General features: G+C 32.1%; 1 protein-coding gene across 1 annotated transcript in view; it reads left to right on the top strand.

Moving 5' to 3' along the window:
• LOC105254971 (MICOS complex subunit Mic60) overlaps positions 1-24,617 on the top strand; it is a 53,514-nt gene that overhangs the window by 7,815 nt on the left and 21,082 nt on the right. Inside the window, 1 exon segment of the mRNA XM_011263985.2 lies at positions 5,880-6,108. Within this exon segment, the coding sequence (XP_011262287.2) occupies positions 5,880-6,108 (229 nt within the window).

Here is a 24,617-nt window from a genome sequence, read left to right as displayed (position 1 = left end):
CTTTGAAACGTACACAAGTTCTGTAGAAAATTACTGCTTTAATATAATATTTTCTGAAATTCCAAAAAATACTCTTTGTATATTTAATATTTTCTCTTTTTGTCTTTTATAAATACGCAATGTGCATGCACGCTTAAAATACTCAGGAGTCTTTTAGTCGCATTTTTCCGGCATGCGTGCGTTCTTTAGGATACTCAGGTGATTCTTTCTATCGATCGATTAGTTAAAAGCAGACGTCGAGCACACGTCTGCTTTTAACTAATCGATCGATAGAAAAAAATATTACACGTCGTGTACAGGACGACTAATCAATCTGCAAGAAATAAATGTTAAGTATTAAGAACCTAGTCTACTTTAGCGGTATAAAAAATTCACGATTTTTAGGAATATTTTTTTGAAGAATATTAAAAATTGACTTTTTTGGCGTTTTACATATGTTTTTATTTAAGTTACATCAGTATTTTTAAATTTTAGATATTTAAATCTTGGATATTTATTATTTATTTTTTTCTGTCCAATATGAGCCTTTGCGCGTATCGTCTTTAAAAATGACGTGCTGCTCCTCGTGTAATTGTCAATAAAATGAGAAAAAAATTCAGCCTAGTTTTATTTTGTAAAATATTTGTGAAATACCGAGTTTAATTAGAATTTGAAAAACTAATATGTAATATTTTTTTAATCTTCAAGAAATGAAAAAATTTCGGCAAAATTAACGAATCTAATTTTAAAATGATATTTTGTTATTTTTAAATTTTTTTCTAATGAAATTATATGTGAATGAATTCTATTATTTCCTTGTTATTTTTCAATTCTTTCTAGTAAAATAATGCATTTTCAAACTTATTAGAAGCTCATATTGAATAAAAAGAGCTAAATATCCGAGATTTAAAAATACTAACATATTTGCTTAAACATCAATAAAAACATCAAAATGTTAAAAATATCAATTTCTTGAAAAAATTTCTAGAAACCATTAATTTTTCATACTGCTAGAGTAGCTCTAGTCATGAAGGCGCGATGAAAAATTCCTACATTAATGTCAACGTAATCATACGCATCAATCACGTGGCTTTCTTTCTCGAGCGAAATATTAATTTTTACTGTTTACAATTCTGGAATAATTTAAAGATGAAGTCATTGTTACTGCTAATTTTTCAGGAATCTATCAATATAAAATGATATAATATAAAGTAAAATTATTTAGAAATCTTTGATCTTTAACGACAAGTTCTTTGACAATTTAAAAAAGAAAGAAAGAAAAAAAATTATCGCGTATAGGGTGCCATTTGCTGAAAATTCTGAATTCAACATTAAATATGATAATTAAATTACGAATTAGAATTGAATAAGAAGTAAAGTTTGATTGAATATGAACAATAAGATTATTCTTCTTCGTTTAACTGCATTTGAAAAGTTTCGTGAAAAGCCCTTCATTTCCAATAGGGAACTATCGATTTTCGATTGGCGAAGTATTACAACTCTAAAACTGTTCGTGCCTTAACATTTTATTTGAGAACGCGCCTTTAACAAGAAAAATTATTGCAAAAAAAACCTATGTTAAAGCCAAAGAAATATTTTTATTGAAACGTCTCCCTTTCGAAAAATTGACAGAATCATTGTCATAAAGTCTAGTCTATCTCTAGTAAACTTGAAAATATATGCTAGTCTTTTAAATTTTGTCTGAATCTTCTCGTATGACTTGCTGTCAACGTAAACCGAAAATGATGGGAATGAGGATTCTTTCCTATTTTGAGGAACTTAAGAAAAAAACACGAGTAAAATCCTCTCGAAATCTCACTAAAATTATATTTAAAAAAACTTAAAATCCTCATAAATTGCACAGATTCTTTATTACAGTCATTTTGCTTGTACGAAAGACTCGATCACGATTTCGACGTCGGAGAAAAAGAGAAGGGGGCTTTTCCATCCATTCTCGTCGATTATCAAGTCAAGCACGGCGTAACCATTGAACGCAGACGCGAACTTTGGGAATTCCTGTTCACGACACTTAGAAAAAAGCTTCAAGTTTTTCCATCGCAAACTTTCGATCGGTGGGCGAAGTCGGCGAGACGCGACCCGCGCGAGTTAATAGCTTGAAATACGTTTTCCTTTCTTTCCGGAAGAGGGTTTTACCGTCGCGATCCCTAGGTAGATCGCCGTACAAATTGTCGTCATTAAATTAGTCGCGCACTCCGAGAAAAACCATCGCGATTTCGCTCGTCGAATTCGTCTTCGCGAGAGATAAACGCGAGAACCGAACGGAATTCGTTATCCGAAAGAGTAAGAGAGAAAGACAAATGCCATGTACGGGAAGTCACGGGATAGAAAATTGCACTGTCAAAAAAAAAAAAAAAAAGAATTCGTACAATGTTTTGCATTTTAAGTTTCGCAGGAAAAATGTGCGAATATTCTTTTGAAATTACAGATATTTGATTAATTAGCGTATATATCAAAATGTTCTTAATATAGAGTAAAACGATGTAATACATTCTTAGTAAATCAATATAAAATACATTTATGATGAGCAGATTTTATGGGTAGTTGAAATTTACAAAGATTTGTTAATATTACAATTAATAATTACACCAATTTTTGATTAATTGAAATATTCTGATTATAAGATCAATTTTTTGAAAATACTTAAAAGGGCCTAGCTTTGATGAAAAATACTTTAGATAATTATAATCGACGAAAATAATTTTTTTCTAAATTACAAAATTCGATGGAACATAAAAATTCATATTTTAACTCAATAAAAATATCGATTGAATATTATTGAATATTTATAAGAATTGCATCTTTTTCCTTATTTCTTCTAAAAAATACTGACATTCATAGGGTCTGGACCCTTGCCATTGCTTCCGGCTTTTCCATCCTTGTAAATTTTTTTTATATATTTTGCTCATAGTTTGCCGGAAAAAATGCTGAAAAAATTGTTACAATAGAACTAGGGCATCCCTATATGGGATATTTTTGCATTTTTGAAGAAAAATACATCTTTACATATATCGAATAAAAAACATTAAAAAAATATATATGATTCAACTATCGATTAAATTTTACAAGCTATATCTTCAAAAGTATACAGTGAGAATATATATGAAATATATATATAATGACAATTACTTTTATGGGATAAAATATGTGTGTGATTAAAAATAAAAATACTATGTCAAATTTTACAACTTTTTTTCTCTAAAGATAATTGATTTGATAATTAATTCTGTTTAATATAAAATCGCATTCTGTGCAGTTGATTCTCAGTTGATTGTGTATCATCATTATCGATTCCTGTTTCAATAACACTTGTTGAAGCTTATTATGTTCGAGCAATGAATGGGGCAATGAATTTTCCCTGCATATCGAGGCATATTACATGTTTTACTCTACAACATTGCTAATCTAAGCTGGAGGAAAAATTTCAAAATGGCAAATAAATAGAAACATAATAATTGCGTAAGTATTTTGAGACTATAATCGGGCTGAATGCGATTATAGGATTACGACGACAAGAGAAAAAGAATAAAAGAATAATAAGAGTACCTGTCGCGATGTTTGTTGCGAGCGAAACATTGATTTTCGCGTGAATTGGCGCGAATATAAGCGGCACGCGTTTTTCTTCTGCCGCATTTAATTAATCCGGCTTGGCAGCATGCGACCGGTATTAGTGAAGTACTTTGCATTTTTTTTTTAAAGGGATTATGAAGTGCAACGAGGAGCTTATCTCCGCCTGGATGAAATAGTCTCCTACCTCTTGTTATTCGCATCTTTATATTATTATATTGCATATGAAATCCCTTTTTTCAACGTGAGAAATCGCCACTTTATAAAATTGCAATTAAGATTCATTTTCATTCGTCCTGCACTGAGAAAAAAATCTGGTTGCATTAATTAGAATTTTGGTAGATTCAACCAGTATGTCTGTTGGAAAATGGACGAACCAGAATTCTTGTAGGAATTACCAGATGAATCTGATTAATTTCTTCCTGTTAAATTTATCAAATTTTCTGGTTAATAATACTAAACTCGCCAGCACCAAGTCGTTTAAAATTTTTTTCATCTAATTTCAAAAGTCTGTTTAATATTCTGAATTTCAACACGATTATTGCATAAATTCAATCCAACACGATTATTGCATAAATTCAATCCAGATTATGGATTCCAACACGATTATTGCATAAATTTAATCCAGATTATTGAATAAATTATTATTTTAAGTTCAGTTTGTTAGAAATTAAACTGATAAACAGTGATGCAAGAAGAAGATGCAGCTCAAACACACACAATCAGAGAGCTAGCGTCCTCTTTCTGCCACTACTGCTCGTAAAAGAAAAAAAATATACTTTGGATTTAATGTTAATACTAGTTCTTTATATACATCTCATGGCAAATATATTGAATACGAGTTAAATTAAGAAGCAAGCACAGAAATTAATGTAATAAGAAATTTTATAGATCCAACCAGAAAATACTAATCAAATCCTTATAGTAAAATCTATTAAACGTTCTAACTATAAAAAATCGAGTCTTATCATGATAACTAAAAATTCTTGTTTGATTTAACCAAAATACCTTCAATTATATACGTCTTGTTGGTACAATTAAACGATTTTTCTCAGTGTGGGTTTTATGTCATAATATCTCTTTGCTCCCCCTCCCTCCTTCCCTCCTCACTGCGTCTTCGGTTTTCATTTAATCGATAATCGATATTAATTATCCAAATGATCCGTTTGGCATTCTCGTAGACTTAGCGTGAAACTGATAAGCTACGATCGAGGGATCCATGTCCCGTGGCGCGGGTAGAAATCCCTCTTGCATCCTTGAGTCAAACGGGTTGTCGGGTCAGCCGGGCGTTAATTATTGACACGGGTTCTTGGTACTCAAAGTTCTGACGATGATGACGGGCCAATGCATGTCCACGGATTCTCGTAGACGTTGCCCGAAACACGCTGGATTGGTCAGGATGGTGAGTGGCACGAGACGTCGTCGGACGTGGAACAGAGGCCGCGAAATGGGGTAGATAGGATGGGCCAGATTTTCGTGGCTTGGGTGGCTACCCGATGTGAGGGTAAAGCCCTGGTGATGCCTTAAGTGCGGATAATTCATCAAAGTCTCATTAGGCTAATGCCTCGGGGTCTGTGTACCTCGAACGGCATTATCGCCCCCGAGGGTGGTGTTTGCGGGGGCGAACTCTTATATCGGTAATTGGGTTTTACATAAAAGCCTCTTGATTTCCTTTCTTTATGAAATTTATGAAAATCGATTCTCTCTCTCTCTTCTTCTTGAACCTAGGATCTTTATATTTCGCTTTAATATAGCGTACGTTTGTGAAAATAAGGTCACTCTTTCCGTCTCTCTTGTTTGTTTCCAGACAAAGAGTATATTTTTTTGTCATTTCGCGAGATTCTCGGGACGCCGATATGACTTGGTGTTTTTGTACCTTACAATAATGTCACCGAGCTGTCGACAGACAGCTATTTTAGACTTTAAAGCACTGGTAAGCATCGTCTTATCTAGTCTCCTGAGACTTTGCCTTATCTCTCGGGTGACGTTTATTTCCTCCTGTTCCTCTGAAGGGAATTGAAGGGAAGAGACGCGATGTGTCATAAATTTGCACACGTCGCTCTGAGAAATTTAATAAAAAGTATGAAAATTAATCTATATGAACAACATTTATTCGCCAGGTGAGGCGAGGAAACATTGAAGAAAATCGCGTGATGACGTTCTTAGAATAAAAATTTATCATTAGAAAGAGATTTACTTCTATTACAGTAAAGTCGTATATTTCTATCCTTGATTATTTGGCATAAAAGGAAGCGTAAAACGAAATGTTCGTGTTGTTTCCGTTTACGAGCGACATATTCATCCTCGTGTTTCAGCTGCTGGCGGAGCAGAAGAAGCTGGACGACGAGATGCGGCGGCAACTGAAATTGCAGTCGGAGATACACGCCGATCATCTTCGAGAGGCACTTTCAGTCAAAGAGCAGGAAACGCAAAGGATGCTGCAGCGAGCTTTCACCGAACAGGCCGACGCCGACTCCATAAAGCACAAGACACAGCTCGCGGCGATGACGGGAAGGTTACGTGCTCTTACAGCAACTCTTAAAGGTAAGTATCCTATCACCTCTTTATATCTTGCTCCTTCGGATCTCCCGAAGGGGAACATTTTCCTTTGCTCACGAAGAGAGAGAAAATGAAATCTCTCTTCTTCCTTCTCTCTCTCTTGCAATTGCATGATTTATATCGCGTAAAGAAATCTCAAGTGTATTAGTAATCTTTCGATTAAACTATATCGATTGCATGGCAGGCGATTTTAAAAGTATTTATTATTTAATTAAGATCAATTTTTTTGTCATTAAATCTATTTTAGCGGTATGAAAAATTGATAATTTTTTGGAAATTGTTTTTTGAGGAATATTAAAAACTCATTTCTTTGGCAACTTACATATATTTTATTGATGTTTAAGTTGTATTTTTAAATCTTGAATATAATTAGCTTTTTTCATTCAAGAGCCTGTTAAAAAATGCATGGTTGTGACACCGTGCTGCTCTTTGTGTAATTGAAATTAAAAAATTCAGTCTAGTTTCCTGTATTTTTGAGATTCTGGATCTAATTTTATTTTTAAAAAATTGAAAAATAACAAAGTAGTATCATTTTTCACTTTAGAATTTTTAATTTTGCTGAAATTTGTTCGTTTTTTAAAGATCAGAAAATAACAATATATTGAATATTAATTTTTTAAATTCTAATTAAATTCAGGATCCCAAAAATACGAAATAAAACTAGATCGAGTTTTTTATTTCAAATAATTACATGAGTAGTATGTCATCATCATTTTTGAATACACTTCGTCCAACAATATTGAGCAAAAAAAGCTAAATATTTAAGATTTAAAAATGTTGACGTTATACTATTTAAACATGAAATAAAAATATAAAACATAACGTTAAAAAATCTATTTCTAATATTTTTTCAAGAAAATTCCTTAAAATCATCAATCCCTAAAAATTCTTAAATGTCTTAAAAATTCCTTAAAGTTATCAATTTATACTACTAAAGTAGGTTCTTAGGGTCCTTAATTTCTCGTAAAAATATTCTACGAAAATAAATATTGCCTGCAAATCACTTGCCGGTAAGTCCGATAAAAATCCCTTATAACTCACGATACGAGAACGTTTGTCGGTCTACAATAAGTAAATGTCCGACATGTAACATCTATTGTGCCCGTTCAGCGGACAAATCATCTTTCGGGGGAGGATGCCTTCGCCCTTTGTCGTGTCCGCCATTGTACCGTGTCCTGGCGTTTAATTACACGGGCAAAAACACGAAGCCCGAGCCTCGTATAAAGGCCCGTTCGCGTCGAGAAAGTGTCGGCGACACATTTTCCGATGCTTGATCTCACCCGCTTGTTTGTCTTTTTTTCTCGATCCCTTTGTCCTTGGACGATAATGGACCTCTTGTGTCCCTCGATTCGAATCTCCGGGTTTTAAGTCGAATTTCGCCATCGACTTACGTATAGCGTTTCGTGATGATCGCTATGTTGTTTGCAACTTGCACCCCCTACCCCTCCCTCTCCCTTTCTCTCTCGTCGAACCGGACATGTTACTTAGCCGCGGATGTTTACAGAGGAGATCCTATATTTGTTGGCGAAAGAAGTACCTAAGTACCTAATATGTGATGTGGAGATATCGATGTCAAGCCGATCGCAGTTAGAGTTATATGTATTTGACAAAAAGAGAGAAACGAATAGATATATTTCAACATTTTGTTATTATATGTTACATATGCATTTATAGACTTTTTAATTGCGATGCGAATGATGTAGGAATATTTTAGAAATAATAATTCTGAATAGTTAATATTTAATGTTTCACAAAATGAAATAAATATTAATTTAATTTTGGTCTCATATATACGAAGAATGGAGATCGTAAAACATGAACACTTAAAAGTAAATTCGCTTAATATAGTAGTGAAAGTAACATATTCTCTCTAATATTTTTATAATATTTTCTCCAATTTTTTGAAAATATAATTCTCGAAAGAAAAGTATAATTCTGAGAAGAAATATGAAAAAAAAAAAAAAAAAAAAAAAATATATATATATATATATATATATATATATAATATTTTATCTCAGAATTATACCTTTTTTTAAGAATTATATTTATTAATTATAATTATTAATTATATATATAATTGATAATATATTTTACTCTAATAATATATTTTTTGAAAGTATAATTCTCGAAAAAAATATATATATTTTATCTCAGAAATACATATATATTACATACATTACATATATTAGATAAATAAATATGTGCCAAAATTCTCAAATAATATTATTTATCCATAAATTAAGAGATTATTTAATCTCTTAATTTGTAAATAATAATATTACATAAAGTCTAATATTTTGCTTTTCTTTATAATTTTTTATGGAATTATTTTCGAAATTCTCCCCAACGTTGCACTTAACTTTTTTTATAATAATAATATCACAATAAAATTTCCAAAATCCTATCTTTCGCAATGTTGCTAAATAATAAAAATATCGAGATATTTCTGAATTACTGATGAACATTACATTTTGAAAATTCTTGAGAAAAAAAGACACATGAAAGTATTTCTCGAAATGTATAACGTAACATTTTGTAAATCATTTGCTTATCTCTATTCGAATAATTTTCTTGCGACTGTTTTCAAAAATTTTAAGGACGTGTTGGTTGATGACATTTATCGAGTGTCTAACAATCCTTGAGCAAAGTTTCTTCATTGGCGTCGCCAACAAACTGCTTTTATCTCGTACACGTGTAGCATACAGTCCTATTATCTTGTGGTAGCTTCGTAATCCAGGCACGGGACACGCCGAGATGCACCTGTCCCGAGATATTCCCGGGGAGTGTGTTTGCCCTTTCTGGTTTTATTGGTAGCAGAGGGACCTGGAATTTAATCCGGATTAACCCTGTTCGAGTTTAACACAGCGACGGCACTTTCAACCGGCTTCTCTCCTCCCTTTACCGTCCGATGAGATTAATTCCCGATTAACAAATCTCGCACAACTCGTTGCACCAGCCGGCCGATAACTATCTTTAATTAGTTTCCGTTCGAGTAATTTTCCGGTCACTAAACGGATTACGATGGACGCGACAGGTATATTCCAATGTACGTATGTATTTCGGGAAATCTCGCGAATCTCGACGCAGATTTTATATTATTGAAAATCATGTAAAACTCGTTTTTTCATCTATTATGTAAGAATAGCTCTCGTCCTTCAAATGAGAATTCCCATGTTTAATTTTAGATTTAATATTTTACTTTTAATATTTCTCTTATTTATCCGAAATTTACTTTTATCCCACATTATATATTAATCGTCTTTTAAAATGTAAGAAGATTTTTCGAAATTACTATTATTTCTTTAATAGGGATCGCATGAAATTTTAAGATTATGCTGATTTTAATATTATCTTATCTTGCAATTCGAGACAAGATCAAGATAAAAATTTTAATCAAGATACCATAAATAAGAGTCGAGATTATTGATTTTCAAAAGAAGCTAAAATATACATAAATTTGTAAATTAAATGAGAAAAAACCACTATATTATGTACGAATTAAAAAACATTTATTTGATAAATTTATATTAATTTATATTTATATAAATTATTATAAATTTATATTAACGAATATTTATATTATATTAACAAACTGAGAAACGAATATTTATATTATATTAACAAACTGAGGAACAATTAATGCGTGGGACATTTGCATCAAAACCTGAATCTAACTTTTAGACAGATAAAGAGACAAAATTATGAGCAGTAAAGAATTTTTATTTACTTCATATTATATATTTATCCCATTGTATCAACACGTTAATATCGACAAAATAGAATAATTTGTCCTGGGACATTTAAACTATAGCAATATAAGCATTTTAAACTCATTTTTCCATTAAAATCACTTGGCATTCAAGTGTTTTTTTTCAGTGGACCAAACAAATCCAAAACACCACAATAATATTGATTCGTTTAGTATTTACTCGTGATTTCTTTGAATAAAAAATCAACATGCTAATCCCCTGAAAACATTCGGTTGGGAAGACATATTATTCTATACGTCTATTTTAAATAACTATATAAATATATAAATAAATAAATATATATATATATATATATATATATAAATATATATATATTTATTGCGTATATACATATATATACGCAATGACATATATATACGCAAATGACATAAATAATAATATCTTAAATTATATTATAAAGATTATGTTAAATATATATTATTTTAAACAAATCATTCAATATTAGATAGAAATTATAAATCCAAACAACACAAGATGAGGTTTTTGCAACAAATATTCACTCAAGACCAACAAAAGATTCAAATTTTTGAATATATAAAAATTTTTCAATATATATATAATATATATTTTTTTTTTGTCAACACACATTTTCAATATTTTTTATGAATATTACCTTGAATCTTATGCAATCCTATTTTCAATATTCCGCGATATACGACGAATCCTTCATAAAACGTATCTCTCTCGGAATCCATTGCGATTCCTGACAAGCGATTTGCTTCAACGCGGAAATAAACGACGAATACGTACCTTTTCGCGTCGTTCCTTATTGTGATATTTCCATTGGCTCGCTTCTCGATTAAATCCTCCTAATTTCTCGCGGTTTACCGACGCTTATAATTATTGTCCCAATTGCGAATTGTCTCGGTCCAAGTAGTGTCACCGAATTCAGCCGGCTGGGATATTTCTGGTTGGCGAGAATGCGCCGGAGCCGTTAATTAACTTCATCCAACAAGCGGACGGAAGTGTAGTGGGTGGATAGGAAGTAGTTTTCCGGGAGAGAGAGGGAAGGAGGAGGGAGGAGAAAGAAGCGTGGAATACGGTGCTCACCGGTGTATAATATCCATTATCCTGCGCGTTTAATTTGATGAATTACGGTCGTTTTAACCGGCGCTCGTTTCTCCCTCGCAACCTTACCAGAAGTTAATAAAACGCGCGGACGAAGGATCGTCAGGTGCGAAGGGGAAACCTCGAGGAGGGGAAGAAGAGAGATGTGATTTATGTACATAAGTCCGCGTTATAGTGGCGTGATGAAAATAAAAGGCGTTATTACGCTCTTTCGTAAACATCTCGCGGAGAAAAAGCGCGACACAAGGACGAGACGGGGTGAAAGGGGGCGGGATCCCCTGGACTGCCGATCGCAGCTGCAACGTCGGCAAGGAACGTATTTCATGAATAGAAATTAGCAATAAAAAGATGGCAATGAAAAGAGATGAGGACGACGGAGGCGGTCGGAGGCGCAAAACTTTTGGATTTCGTGGGCGGGTGACACTTGGGGCATCGGATCTCTAACATCTCGAGCGGCTCTCTATTATAAGAGACGTAAGGGAAGAGATTCCGTTGGCGCTTCATAAAAATGGCGACTTTCGATTATATGGGACTTGGTACGTGGGATAGTAATTTTGCACGATCGTGAAACGCGCGGGATAAGTTTTGCGACGCAATCATAACTTTGTTCCATCTCGATAACTCGGCGCGCTTACGATCTTGTTTTTAAGTAATACGTCAATATTCCGTACATGTGTTATACGCGCGCTATGTAAATAATTTGCACCTCCTCCACCCTCTCTTTCTCTTTTTCTCGATATAAAATAATTGTAACGATATTTGTTAAATAATTTATATATTATACTTATATATATATAAATTAATTAATATATATAAATTTTTTACATTCAGAATCCTTAGATTCGGATTCTGTGACCTAAAAAATCCTTAAAGAGTTTAAAAAAAATAGAATTGTTTGGATTTAATAACAGAAGATATTTTTTATATAGAATTAATAACAAAAATAACATAGCGACATAAAATTCTGAAAAATATTTTAGAATGTGCTACGTTCGTAAAAAAATTGACTTTTTGATTTTCATAATAGAATTAATGCATTTCTCCATGAAAATGTACTAATTTTGACTGTTTGTTTTTATATATGATATTTTTGCAATGAACAATTAATGACTTTTTTTTTCACTTATTAATGTTCTTGTAGAAACAAAACAGCTGATATTTGTTGTGAAAAAAGTAGTTGAAAAATGAAAAACTGCGAAAAAAGGTAGGTCGCTCAGCGACCTACCTCTTGATGCAAAGGGTTGGTAAATATCGCCATAATTATTTTATATCGAGAGAAAAAAATATAAATATATAAGATATATATATATATATATATATATATATATATATATTTATGTATAATGAGTACAAAATTTTATGCAGCGATATTTTGAGATTCTTGAGAAGCTAAATGCGGAGAAAAAAATTCGACAGCCATGCGCGGGACAGCTGGAATGGCAATAAAGCGACGAATGGGGGTGGAGGGTGGAACAAGATCGTAGGTCGCGGTTTTACAAGCTCGACAAACCGACTAACATATGCGACCATATGTCCCAATTAGAACTTTCGCCATACGTTTCTCTGTCTCTCTCTCTCTCTCTCTCTCTCTCTCTCGTGGGCGCTATTAAGGGTATACAGCCAACGTCGAGTGCCCGCGGCGAAGGGAAAAAGCAACCAAAAAACGCGGTTGCATTTTGCATTTCCGCGAGTTTGCACTTGAGCGCGGACATTAAGCGACAAAAGAAGACATTTCGCTTAACCTTAATTTACACAATAAAATTTGTGCGCAGAAAGAACGATGGAATATTGTTCTCACTAATTATTTATTGCTTGAGACTCAAGATAGGGCAATATTCGTAAAAGTATTGTGTTAGTAGCGAAAACTTAAATCTTGTTTTGAGGGAATTTTTGTAGCAAAAGTATCGTCTTGTATTGTCTCGATTTTATTAAATTTAATTTCTATTTAATGTTGAATGTTTATAAAATAATATATATATTTATAACATATAATCTTTATAACATGATGTAAAATAATTATTGCTATTTTTATAATGTTCGTTTTATTTTTATTATATATTTATATACATTATATGTATATATATATATATATATATATATATATATATATATGTTTATATACGTTGTTTTTATGAAAAGAAACATTCGCATAGTAAAGCCAGACAATACAGATGTAATTTATACACAATCAGAGAACCGCGTATGCGGGTCACAAAGCAAAGAGTTTTGTGTAATTAAATAATTGTGTAAAATTTTATATTGTTTATTTTATTTTGTATTAATTATTATTATTTTATTATTATATTATTATATTGTTTTAAAATTTGTTAAAAGTTTAATGTTAAATGAATGCTTTTATTTATTAAGTTACAAGTTTAAATTCGTATATAATATAATGATTTTTTCTTCTTTAATTTACAAATATATATATATATATATATATATATATATATATATATATATTAACTTTATTTAAAAGATGAATAATCTTGACAATTTTAATTTTGATATTGTCTTGTGATAACTAATTAAAAAGTTTGTCGAATTTCGAGACAAGATGAGACAATATTTAGTCTTGGTATCTCGTGCAATTTTAGTTTTCACTCACATAGAAGTAGAATTGTAACCGAGTAAATTCTCGTTTTGTGAAATGTTTTTAAACGAGGGTTTCTATTCCTTGTAGAAAAACATGGAAAATTTGGAATTTTTAGAGATTTTGTACTTGAAAAAATTAAGGAATTCTTATGGAATTTTATTGAGACTCGAAGAATTTAAAAAAAAATTCTTTTCTTGATAAGTTTGCTCTTATATTATAAGCAGTTTGCAATCTGTCGTTAAACTAAATTATGAAATATGTGTCCAAAATATATTATAAATATATATTTGTCTCTGTGTTTACATATTCAATATCTTAACGAAATATTGAATATGCTGTAAATATTCTTTATTGCAATTTTTAGTGATAAAAAAGTAAAAATATTATGCAGATGAAAAATGTTTATCTCACGCAAGCTATTCAGTTTTTTTTTCATTACATTTGCAAATCTAACGCATCTTGAAATTTAAATAACTCTGTGTTTTGAAGTCTTGAATCAAAAGTACTAAAAACGCATACGATAAACAATCTTATTTTAGAAAATTGCAGCAAAAAATTTTGAAAATATACTCTTTATAGAATTTTAAATAAAAATATGTGGAAGATTAGAGAATTTTTTTACAAGATTTTTTTACAAGTAAGCCCTGTTGAAATGATATAACTACACATGTAGACTTACGTATATACGAGGATGAGAGGGAATGTCTAATCTCATCATGATGAGATCGATTCGAGCGATTCGTCAAGGAATCTGTAATTACGAGAACTAGAAAAGCGTGCGTGCGTGCGTGCATTTGATGAGGATGGGAACTCCTTCGTCGAGCTACTTGAACGCGAGAGCGATGCATTGTCAGGAGTGAATTCTTGCGGAGGGCAAGAAGATACGTTATTCCGCTTGACGTCGATGCGGTTTACCTCTTGCCGCTTGGCAAGTTTCCACGCGGGAAATACAGGATGAATCACTGCCATCGTCGAATATATTTCCCACCGCAATTACGTCGCGTTAAATTCATTTACGTCGATGGTTCCGCGAGGTAAGTTTCGTCCTGGTGGAACCCGCCTTCGAGATAGATACCGTCTCTCCCCCGATTTTCATCCGCTCCGAGGACGACAGCTCGTCTGCGACGATCGGCTGCGGATCTCGCGAACGACAGACGATTCTTATATCGCGAATTTATGCCGATTCTTATATCGCGGAAGAAGGAACAATGCTGAAAAAGGGCCAAAATTTGCCTGTAAGGGAATTGTATGAAATCGGTATATCTTTATGTTTTTAAACCTGCTGAACTCCAAAGCTTAAAATTGTCCAAACACCGGGGAAAATTGTGAAAATGCAATTTTTTTTACAGAAAAGCCACGTTTTGCAGCAAATGTTTTTTAATGAACAAGTGGCAATTGTAAACGAAAAATGTCTAATTTTATTAATGTTTTTAATGTTTTTAATGTCTTATTTTATTAATGTTATTTTTCTTAATTTTCTTTTTTATTAATGTTTTTAATCTTTTTTGTATATTAATAAATAAATAAATAAAAAAATAAAAAAAATAAAAAATAACAATATATTAGATTAGAGATTAAAAATAAAGAAAGAACTATTGCATTAGAAGATTGATTACGTTCAAATAACACATTCTGCATACCATTTAAAAAAGAAAAGACTATTTTCGTTTACAATTGCCATTTGTTCATTAAAAAACATTTGCTGCAAAACGTGGCTTTTCTGTAAAAAAAATTGCATTTTCATAATTTTCCCCGGTGTTTGGACAATTTTAAGCTTCATTTTCGGATTCAGCAGGTTCAAAAATATAAAGATATACTGATTTCATACAATCCTTTTATAGGCAAATTTTGGCCCTTTTTCAGCATTGTTCTTTTCAAACTCGCACGCATACATTTTAAGCGATTGCACCAGCCATGCTTCTTTTTTCTTTCTTATTATCATTTTTTTATTGTGATATCCCTTGCGTAAATTGGACGGTATTCTTTTTGTCCCTTTATAAGAGTGTGCTAAATAAATTATTCTCATGTTGCGGGAGTGAAGAGGAGATGAAAGATGGTCTCGGGATCTCCTGGTTCGATCAATTGCTTCAATTGGAAGGTGCTCGTTATCCCCGTAGAGATTGAAATTTAAATCGAGGATAATAAATTTCTCGGTTGCCTGCCGAGAATCATATTCCGTCTGAATTTACGACGTGTGCTTTTATCACTCGCGATTGTTTGCGCAGCGAATTAACCTTTGTCGCACTTGGTGCTGCGTATTTGGAATATTTTTTACGCTCGTAACTAGAGGTTTTCGGATCGTTCGTAAATTTTAAGAGCTCAGTCTACTCTGGCAGTATGAAAAATTGAGGATTTTTACGAATTTTTCCTTTTAATGTAAAAAATTGATGATTTTTAAGAATTTTTTTCTTAGAAATTGATCCTTTTTGATGTTTTACATATGTTTTTAATAATGTTAAATAGTACATCATTTTTAAATCTTGATTATTGAACTCTTTTTTTATCTAATATAAACTTCTATGCGTAGCATATTCGAAAATGTATGACTATTAGAAAAAATAACTTAGAATTAATATAAACTTTTTTTAGAAAAAATTGAAAAGTAAGATAGTGCTATTTTAAAATTAAATGTATCCATTTTTTTATTTCTTCAAAATCAAGATCAAAAAAATTTATTCAGTTTTTTAATTATAATTAAGTTTGGTATTCCAAAAATACTGTACAAAATAAAACTAGATTGTAAAATTTTTGAGATGTTGAACATAATTTGAAAAAATTAAAAAATAACAAAGTAGTGTCATTTCAAAATAAAATATTTCAGTTTTGCTGAAACTTATTCATTTTTTTTTAATCAGAAAAATAATAAATATAAATTTTTTTAAAATTCTATTTAAAATTCAATATTCCAAAAATTAGAATTAAATTTAGTTTTTTTTATTTTAGACAATTACATGAGAAGCAGCATGTCATATTTTCTAATACACTACTCATTTGTATTGAACAAAGGAAATATCCAAGATTTAAAAATTCTGTTTAACAAAATTTTTGTTTAAAAATGTAAAATGTCAAAAAAATTTATTTCTAATATTTTTTAAACAAAAAAAAATCCTAAAAATCATCATATTACTAGAATAGACTGAATCCTTGAGCTACTGAACGTGAATTTTTTTCCAGCACAGAAGATTATATCGCTCTTCAAGAAACGTTCTCGCGAATTTGCCAAAGTATCCATTATAAATGATAATTTTTTTTGTGCGAAACTTGGAGAAGATGAATTGAACGTTTAATCGCACGCGCGTTTAGCGATTCCATATTTTCTCGATCGTACAACGATGACCGTGACGAGAGCTGCAGTTCCCTCGTAAATCAGACAAGTACGTGTTCGCTCCTCAGTGCCGAACGTCTCGAAATTAATAACGTAACAGATGGTGAAAAGTATGAACGTGTGGAAACGCGTGAAAGTTTTCCAAACGCGAGCTGGAAGGGCTACGTTGATAGAATAATGATAGGAACGCGTATACAGAGTGGTTTGATAAACCACCGATATATACGTTAATCGAGGCGTTAATTTCGCTTGAAAACAGATTCCCTTTGTAAGCGAGAATGTAATAATGTAATATGCCGAAAGACATAGGTATTAATCTCTCCGTCCTTTTTGATATTAAAACAATTAATAATATTAAATATCACAACAAACGAAAATTTCGTCAAAAGCTTAAATTGCGGAATAATAAATAAATTTATCCCTTTGGAAATATCTTCTATAAATATCGATTTTAACCCCTCACAAAGTTTATGCCCGTCGTAAATATGTATTTGATCGGTATGCATGCCGATCATGCATATCGAATCATTTTAATTGAATTCGCGTTTGAAACGTGTATATATTTTTTTCACCCGCACTTTATTCCGGGTGATTTTCGTGCCGATTAAAGCGATTCAGCGAAAAAGGAGGAAAGAAAATAAAAAAAAATTAGGTAGTCGAGCTGGTGTGTGAACTCCCACGTCGGCCCTTTTCTTCTTGCTCTTCGTTCTTCGACTGCCAACCCTCTCTACCTACCAGACCCTCCCGTCGAAACATTCTACGGAAAGAAAAGTACTCATTTACGCAAGACTCGAGGTAATACGAGTAATGTGGACAAAAAAATCGCTACTTGGCTCGTGCGAAAAATATTACTGGTCAGGTTCGCTGATAAAGAACCGCTCCTTTCTTTTCGGAGCAGTCATCATAATCTTGGATTATCTCATTTATAGACGATTTATGAATGATCTCATTTATCGTAATGATTAGATAAACCGCAGGCTAATCTAAAATTAAATATTATAATTTTTAAAAATATTTTATACAATTTATTTAAGATTTTTCTGTGAAAAATGCTATCTTTATTAATAATCATTCGTGTTAAATTTCCAAATTTTTAATTAATGCTATACGCGATGAAAACTGATGGCAAATGTGTCAAGTAGATACATATCTCGTATTTTGAAACAGTCATCATTGTTTTGCATTATTTTATTTCCAGACATTTATCGATGATTAGATAAATCGTGTCGATCTATTCCTCGAAAAAAGTATATGTTTAAGAAAAACTAAGAATTGTAATTTTTAAAAATATATGCAATTTATTTAAGATTCTTCTGCAGAAAATTATCTTTGATCAACAATTTTTTACGTTAAATTTCTAAATTTTCAATTAATGCTTTACGCGATGAAAATCGATTGCAAATGTGTCAGATTGTCTTTCACATCAAAATAGTCATCATTGTTTATCTCACTTCTAAACATTTACCCTGATGATTAGACAAATCACGTATTAATTTATTTCTGCAGTTCCTCGCGAAAATTAAGTATATATTTAAGAGAAACTAAGAATTTTATAATTCTTAAAAATATTTTGTACAATTTATTTAAAATTCTGCAAAAAATTTTATCTTTGGCTGATAATTTTTCACGTTAAATTTCTAAATGTTCAAAATTAACGTGGTGAAAACAGATTACAAATGTGTCAAGAGATACGTACATTCGTCTTTTCAACGATGCAATAATCACTCTTCCGCATTTGTCCGAGACTTTTTCTATGCATTACCATTGAGATACTTGCGGAATGCGACTTAACCACGTTTCTCATACATCGTCTTGTTCGAGATGTGCCAAGGGTAGCTTTCCCAAGAGCACTTTTTCCTCTCTCTTTCTTTTTCTCGCGCCACGTGGTTTTGGCGTCAGAATACGAGGCTAAAAAGAAAAGCAGTCGTGCTTTCCCAGCTGGTGTACTCTCGTACCATCGGGGCTCGCTCGTATTTCAATGGTCTCGTAGCAGACCGCCGCTGAAGCTGGATGCTCGTACCACTTCGAAACTGCACGACAGTGAAAATAAAGTCCGGAGTTTCCGGAGTAACAGCCACAAATAACAGGCGGCTGCTGGGCCGCGTCACTGAACCGGCCGGAATTTCTTTTTGCGATAAAAAAACTCGTTTTTAATGAGAAAGTGCCTAGATGGATAGCGGTATCGGCTATTGTCGATGCTCTCCATCGAGTTAGTCCAACTTGGCGAATTTTGTAGAACGAAGAGTAGAAGGAAAAAATGCTTCTACTCGAACCCGACAATTAAAACTTTTCTCGATCGTCCTAATTAATCTGTAGTTATCCTTATATTAACGGAATTAAAAGGTTGAAGACAGAGAAACAGCGGATAATTTATCGAAATTAAAAAAAGAGACTTTGATCTATGGTATAATCAACAAATTCAGAGAAACAGAAAAAGAAAGATCGAAATAATTGCGCGTCTGATCGAAAGGTTGATTAACTACAGCATTTGGAGATCCGTGTTTTATCAAGAATCTCCCAATATCTCTAATAGAACTGATAATTGGGGAATTATTTAACAACATTTATCGTTAAATAATGTCCAATTAATAATTTTAATTACAAACGTATTACTTTATAAATGTAGTACTTTATATTCCAAACAAAGGATACGTCACAGGATGTCCACAGCAATTCACAGGCGTAGGTGTAAATTGTGGACAAATGTTTGATTTAATATATATATATATTCGGTTTTATAACATTTGATTTAATGTTGATTTAATGTATTGATTTAATAGCGGTCCATAAAAAAATGTTAGAAATAAAACATTACGGTTTACAATTATGATCGAAATCAAAACTGACTGCAGTGAAATCCGCGCAGTGCAAATCGCTCTTTCAATCGTGTATTTTTACAAACGCTTAAATAATCTGGCCAACCGCGACGGAATAACGGGACGGCCTGTCGACAAGCGAAATCGAAAAATATCTGCAGTGCCGCAGCGCCAAATTGATTGTTCCGTATCGGTCAGAACTTGTTTCGCGCGGGATGTAATGTTTATAAAAGTGTTTTTCGAAATGTCGTCGCGAGTCTAAAAATAGGATACAATAAAAATTTTACAGAGGGAAAGAATACGCGCGTGTCGAAGAAAGGAAATGCTGAGAATATTGTGGGTGATATTTCAGAATTTCATGTCAACCGGATAGCGATTGCAAAATATAAAATTATCCGTCCTCTTACTTTTCTCGATTTTTTAAGTTTTTCAGGATTTATGTCTTAATCATCGCGATATATGCATATTATGCAATTTTTTCGCTGAATGTTTACATTAATTTACATAGCATGGATTACTTTTTTGACGTATATTGTAGAAGATACATTTCTAAGCAAAACATGCTTTACATTTTTTTCTAATTCCTGAAATATGCATTTTTTTTATATTATTTTTATCAGAAATAACATAATAATAATTTTATAAAAAATTTATCAAATTTTTAAAAATCATGATTTTTAATAATTTAAAAAAAAATTTTTCGTTAATTTTATGATTAAGTTATTTATTAAACACACACAATTTTCACTTAGAAATTTAAATATGCAAGTATATAGAATTCATTTATTTTAAGCTTTTTTTCTACGGAAAATTCCAAACTGCATTTTATAGTTTTACTTTATTTTAAAGAGGGGGAAGAGGGCGGGATTTTGTTCCGAAAAAGGACTAACCTAATCTACTAATTATTTAATTTAAAATAAAAATAGGTTAGGATAGAATCTTTTTGAGATAGAAATATATGAAGAAGAAAATATTCTCTCTCCCGTGATTACATGTTTATTTATGCAATTATTTTTTATTTTTTACAATAAATAAATATGGCCACGTCTTGTTTGATACATTGACAAACAATTGTAAACAAACAGAAATTAAACAATAATTCAAAAGCATACTGAAAATGATATAAAAACGAGTAAAATATAAATAAAAAGAGTATAAAAAATAGGATATAAGAAAAATTAATACAAATACGAAAATTATTTTAAAATTATTTTAATTATTTCAGAAATCAAAAAAGAGCGCCATAAAATTCAAAGCATTTATTAGCAATGTATCTTTTATAATATGTGTCAAACGAAAAATAATCCGTGCTGTATAAGTTAATATGTAACATTTTTATATATAATCATCTTTTTTCGATTTATTTACGAAAATTGTAATAACGTTGCTTATATGTTATAAGCTATAAACATACGAGACAAACGTGTCCTTTGATTTTGTCACGTTGACGTAACATGTTGTAATACTAGCAGATCGTGCAATAAACATCCGTGCACGCACACCTATCCGTTTCCAATTTGATCGAAATGAGAATACGTGGATTCGAGATATCTAATCGCATCCGCATCCAATAATTTTTTTTTCAAAATTGATATCTTCTAACGTTCTAAAAATTTATAACGATAAGAAAATATTCTTCGCATCATTTCTACAAAATTTTTTCTTGCTGTATCATTTTTAAATTTGCACAATTAAATTATCACTAACTATCTTGATATGTGATTAAAGCTTTAAATTAGATTTAATTAATTAATTCGAAGTTTATACGAAATTAAGTGAGATAATCGTGACTCTATTTTAATTTAATCGATAAAAAAAAACCTATTAATAGAGCTTTCGTACAGTAAATTTATGAATATCATTTATCGTCGGATGTCGCAATTATATATATATGTATATGTATGTACTCGTTTTCTAATTACGATTAATTCACGTGTCGGACAATAAATCGTGTCGTGCATTTGCAGCGACGATTAATTATCCTCGTTGCTGCCGCGCAAATTTTCCTGCCGACTAAAGCTTTACGTTACGTGCCCGATCCCGGATCTATAGATATATTTTTTTATATTTTTTTTTACCGAGGCTCAAACGAGGGAAAAACGATCAATTATCCCAGCGCGAGACAGTTGATGATGAAATTTTCGTGTTTCCTTGTCAACATCTGTTTGCAAAATTTTAGTCCATTTTTTTCTACTCTCATTTTTAGAGAAACCTCATTTGTTTGAAAATCAATTTGATCGCTGATTCAAATTAAATTGCATAATTACATGTTATAATAATCGGATAGAGGAAAGAGAATTAAAATATTAAGCACTAAATTGCAAAAATTATCTTTAATTTGGAGGCAAAATTGAATTACATGTTAAAGCTGGGATACTGCTGGTTCAATTATTGGTTGATTAACGCTAGCCTCCATTTTAGCATGTAAATTCTATATCCATCTCATCTGGGAAGGACTGATTTGCATGTGATTCTGCGCGTGAAAGTGACATGGAAAAAGAGTAAACAACTCGATAAATGCAAGAAATGTGTGGAATTAATGTAAATGGTCACTGTAAACTAGGATTTAACGAATAATGCGAGCGAAGAACTATTTGCAAGTCGATTAAATAGGCCATCCGCCTTTGCGTCGACCGCAACGTTGTGGCTCGGGAATTTAATTCCGCCGGAGTTTGCTTGTACCGATATGTTTTATCGCTTTTATCTCGGTAACCAAGTTAGCGTTCTGCCTAGTGGCTGCATGTGTCTTTTTAAAAAAAGATCACGCTTTAAAATAATTTGCTTAACTGGACTTTCCGGGATCTTGCGCACGAAGATAAGAGAGAAAGAGGGAGAACGAGAGGATGTGTTGCCAGACATGTAAATATTATGCTATTTAGGCTGATGTCATCTTGTGTACGAAAGCTTGAGGCTCGACGTTGCTAGAAATTCGCTGCTGCGAACGATCTTATTTCGCGATTAAGAGTTCATTCTACTCTCAGGATGAAAAATTGAAAATTTTTGGGAATTTTGTTGAGGATTAGAAATTAATTTTTTAATTTCACATATATTTTTATTGATTAACAGTACATCAATATTTTTAAATCTTGGATATTTGACTTTTTTTGTCAAATACAAGCTTCTGCGTGTTCGAAAATGCTGCTCGACAGTTTGACAGATTGCTCTCGTGTAATTGAGCAACTTGGTAATGGATACACTCAGTCTAATTTTATTCAGAAGAATATTTATAGAATCCACTATGGAATCTAATTTCATTAGAGAAAATTGAAACATGACGGAATAATGTCATATTAAAATCGTATTTTAACAATCGTATTTTAATCGTATTTTTAATCGTATTTTAATTGAGACATGACAAAGTAATTGAAATCATATTTCAATTTTGTTGAAGTTTAAAAATTTATTTATTTCTTGAAGGTCACGAAAATATTACAATAATTATTTTTTAAAATTAATTATTAATTTTTCAGATTATTTAGGTTTAGTATCCTTAAGAAAGTGTTCTCTTTCACTAAAAAAAATTAAAGTTATTCAGTCCATTAGCTTTCAAGATATCCATCACACCAACTTTGAAAAAATGTTTGGAGGAAAACGCTTTTAAAGTTTTCCAGGCCCATTTAAGGACTCGCGCGCTATCCTATTCAGATCCTTGTATAACTTCGTCAATTATGCGAATTTTTCAATAAAATGAAAAAAAATTCTATAAACATGCTTTCAGAAAATGTAAAAAAATCGACTTTTTAGCCTTCTAAAATAGATTGGACCCTCAGCCTGCTTTCCACCGATCTGGAGGTCAGCATCCTCGTGGGAGGAAAAGTTTATCGCATGTTTTACACGGCGGTTAGTCAGTAGGTTGTTCGGGTATCATGGCTACAGCATGCGCTATTCCTGATAGGGAAAATCGTGTCGAGGATCGTGGAGTGGGGCGGTTGTGCAATCCACCCTTTTGTCGTGCGTCGGCCGCATCGTTACGCTTGTCAATGCGAGAGAGCGTTCGGAAAACAGGATCGTAGAAAGGACGAAGAGCAACAGAGGGGGATGAAAGCGGGAATACGTGGCCTTTCGAAACTCTCTCGCGTAGCTCTCGAAGCGTAAAATGTCACATGGCCCAGCGACCCTTGGCAACCTTCCGAACTGATTTAACCGCTGTTTCATCCAGCATCATAAACGACGGAGAAGAAGAGAGATGGCTCGTTTTTCGAACTCGCCAAATATCCAAAATCCAAATATCAACCGATAGGTATGAAAATTCTCGCGACAATAATAAAAACGTTTGTGCTCTGCGTATCGATTAGCTGGAATTTAAAACTATCTCCCTTCAGGGGAGAATAAGAGAGAGGGGGGAGAGGGGTGGCAATATGTGACCTGGCGCGGTGCCATCGGACAACGTACGGAATTTTTTGCGATGAGCAACGTGTAAATAATTATTGGATGGAAAAGTTAGGAGAATGCGCGAGATAATGCACGAAACAATAACTGAAGAAAGAGAGTAAAAATATTGTTGGAACTGAATATTCTAAATGTGCATATTTTTCCGTACATTTATGTGTGTAATTAGATTTAAGTTAATTGTTACAATTTTTTAACCTCGCGTACATATAAATGAATCAACGTGCATATGGTAAATAATGCGATACATTTTATACGCTCTAATTGAGTAGCGTGAAAATCACAGGGAAAGCCGGTAACAAAGTACGAAAATCGATATGTACGAGAGAGCTGCGAGAGATAAACAAATCGTTTAGTAAAGTCTCCCTATATACATGTATGTACAGTAGCTATATTTACCGGGATGAAATTTAGAACGCCCCAATGATCGAGCTACTTACACTTTTCGGGTTATTGCGACAGCAATATGTAAACAAAGAGATGCAAAAAATATATTTATAAATATTTGTATCAGGCTGCGCATATTATAT

Source organism: Camponotus floridanus, unplaced genomic scaffold (assembly GCF_003227725.1).
Source record: "Camponotus floridanus strain SB8 unplaced genomic scaffold, Cflo_v7.5 scaffold29, whole genome shotgun sequence".
Classification (NCBI taxonomy): Eukaryota; Metazoa; Arthropoda; class Insecta; order Hymenoptera; family Formicidae; genus Camponotus; species Camponotus floridanus.
Note: the sequence above shows the minus strand (reverse complement) of the source record. Positions and strands in the feature narration are given on the sequence as shown.